Source organism: Phytophthora parasitica (assembly GCF_000247585.1).
Source record: "Phytophthora parasitica INRA-310 unplaced genomic scaffold supercont2.660, whole genome shotgun sequence".
Taxonomy (NCBI): Eukaryota; Oomycota; class Peronosporomycetes; order Peronosporales; family Peronosporaceae; genus Phytophthora; species Phytophthora nicotianae.
In genome coordinates this window covers 1-1340 of record NW_008649646.1, presented here as the reverse complement: position 1 = coordinate 1340, position 1340 = coordinate 1, and the positions used below count along the sequence as shown (strand labels likewise).

Below are 1340 nucleotides of genomic sequence, written 5' to 3'. Positions count from 1 at the left end.
GGGAGCGCGAGTACCGGGTCTTCCGGCAACCTACTGCTGAGCAGTGGCGCGAGCACGGGTGGTAATGGCGGCTCCGTGTTGGTGAGTGTGGGCGACGGTTCTGTTGGTGTTGGTGGGAAGGTGTCGATCACGGCTGGTCTGAGTTCTGCGACGACGACAGGATCTGTCGGTGGCTTGATCGAGCTGGTGGGTGGCCAGGGTGCACTGACTGGAGGATCTATCAGTGTGAGCAGCGGTGCTGCGTCCGGCATGACCAGCACAAGCAAGACGAGTGGCGATGTGTCATTATGGAGTGCATCATCCGGCACAAGCGGGTCTCTGTCTCTGGTGAGTGGCGCGTCTTGGTTGTCTTCGAGTGGGTCGATTGGTCTGTCTACAGGCGCTGCGACTGGCGGTAGAGGAGGCAACATCGAGCTGTCCGTGGGAGGTGGCAGCATCGGAGCTGGCGGCAAGGTGTTGCTGACTGCTGGTAGTACGAGTGGTAGCACTACCAGTGCTGCTAACAGTGGTGCGGGAGGCGACGTGGAGGTGACAAGCGGCGCGAGCAGCAGTTTCACGAGCGGCAGTGTGCTGGTGCGCACTCCGGATGGCGGCTCGAGCGGTCCGTCGGGTTTGATCAGTCTGACGACGGGTTCTGCGACGGCGGGCACGGTGGGCGGCGTGACGGTGAGCACTGGCGGTAGCACGGGTGGCAATGGCGGGTCTGTGGCATTAAAGGTTGGTACTGGCAGCAGTGGTGCTGGCGGGTCCATTTCGCTACGATCCGGCGACACCCACTCGACGGGCACAGTGGGCGGATCGATTTCACTTAGTGCTGGCAGCGGCATGACGAGTGGCGGGTCGATCTCGCTGCAGAGCGGCGCGGGTCTGAGTTCATCTAGCGGCGACATCTCTCTGACGACACCAGGCGCTGCGGTGACGAGTGGCGTGAGCGGCAGTGTGCGTCTGACGAGCGGCGCGAGTCGCGTGGGTGACAGCGGGTCCGTGTCTGTGGACACGGGCGTGTCAACAGGTGGCCACGGAGGGTCGATCTCTCTGTCGGTGGGTGCTGGCGACGCGTTATCCGGTGGCGCTATCTCGCTGACTGCAGGCAACTCGACGGCTGTGTCGTCGTCCACGAGTGGTACGGGTGGCTCGGTGAGTGTGTTGAGTGGGCGTAGCGTGGGGAGCACGAGCGGTTCGATTTCACTGGGCACAGCCACGGGCGGCACGGCGGGTCGGTCTGGCGTGTTGAGTTTTAGCAGCGGGAGCGCGAGTACCGGGTCTTCCGGCAACCTACTGCTGAGCAGTGGCGCGAGCACGGGTGGTAATGGCGGCTCCGTGTTGGTGAGTGTGGGCGA

At 63.7% G+C, this 1340-nt stretch overlaps 1 protein-coding gene across 1 annotated transcript; it reads left to right on the top strand.

Moving 5' to 3' along the window:
• PPTG_20482 (hypothetical protein) lies at positions 1 to 1326 on the top strand (the record flags this gene model as incomplete). Its single annotated transcript, XM_008919289.1, has 1 exon — positions 1 to 1326. A coding segment is annotated over one exon (1326 nt), but the record flags the coding sequence as incomplete, so codon positions are not given.
• Positions 1327 to 1340: the final 14 nt, after the last annotated feature.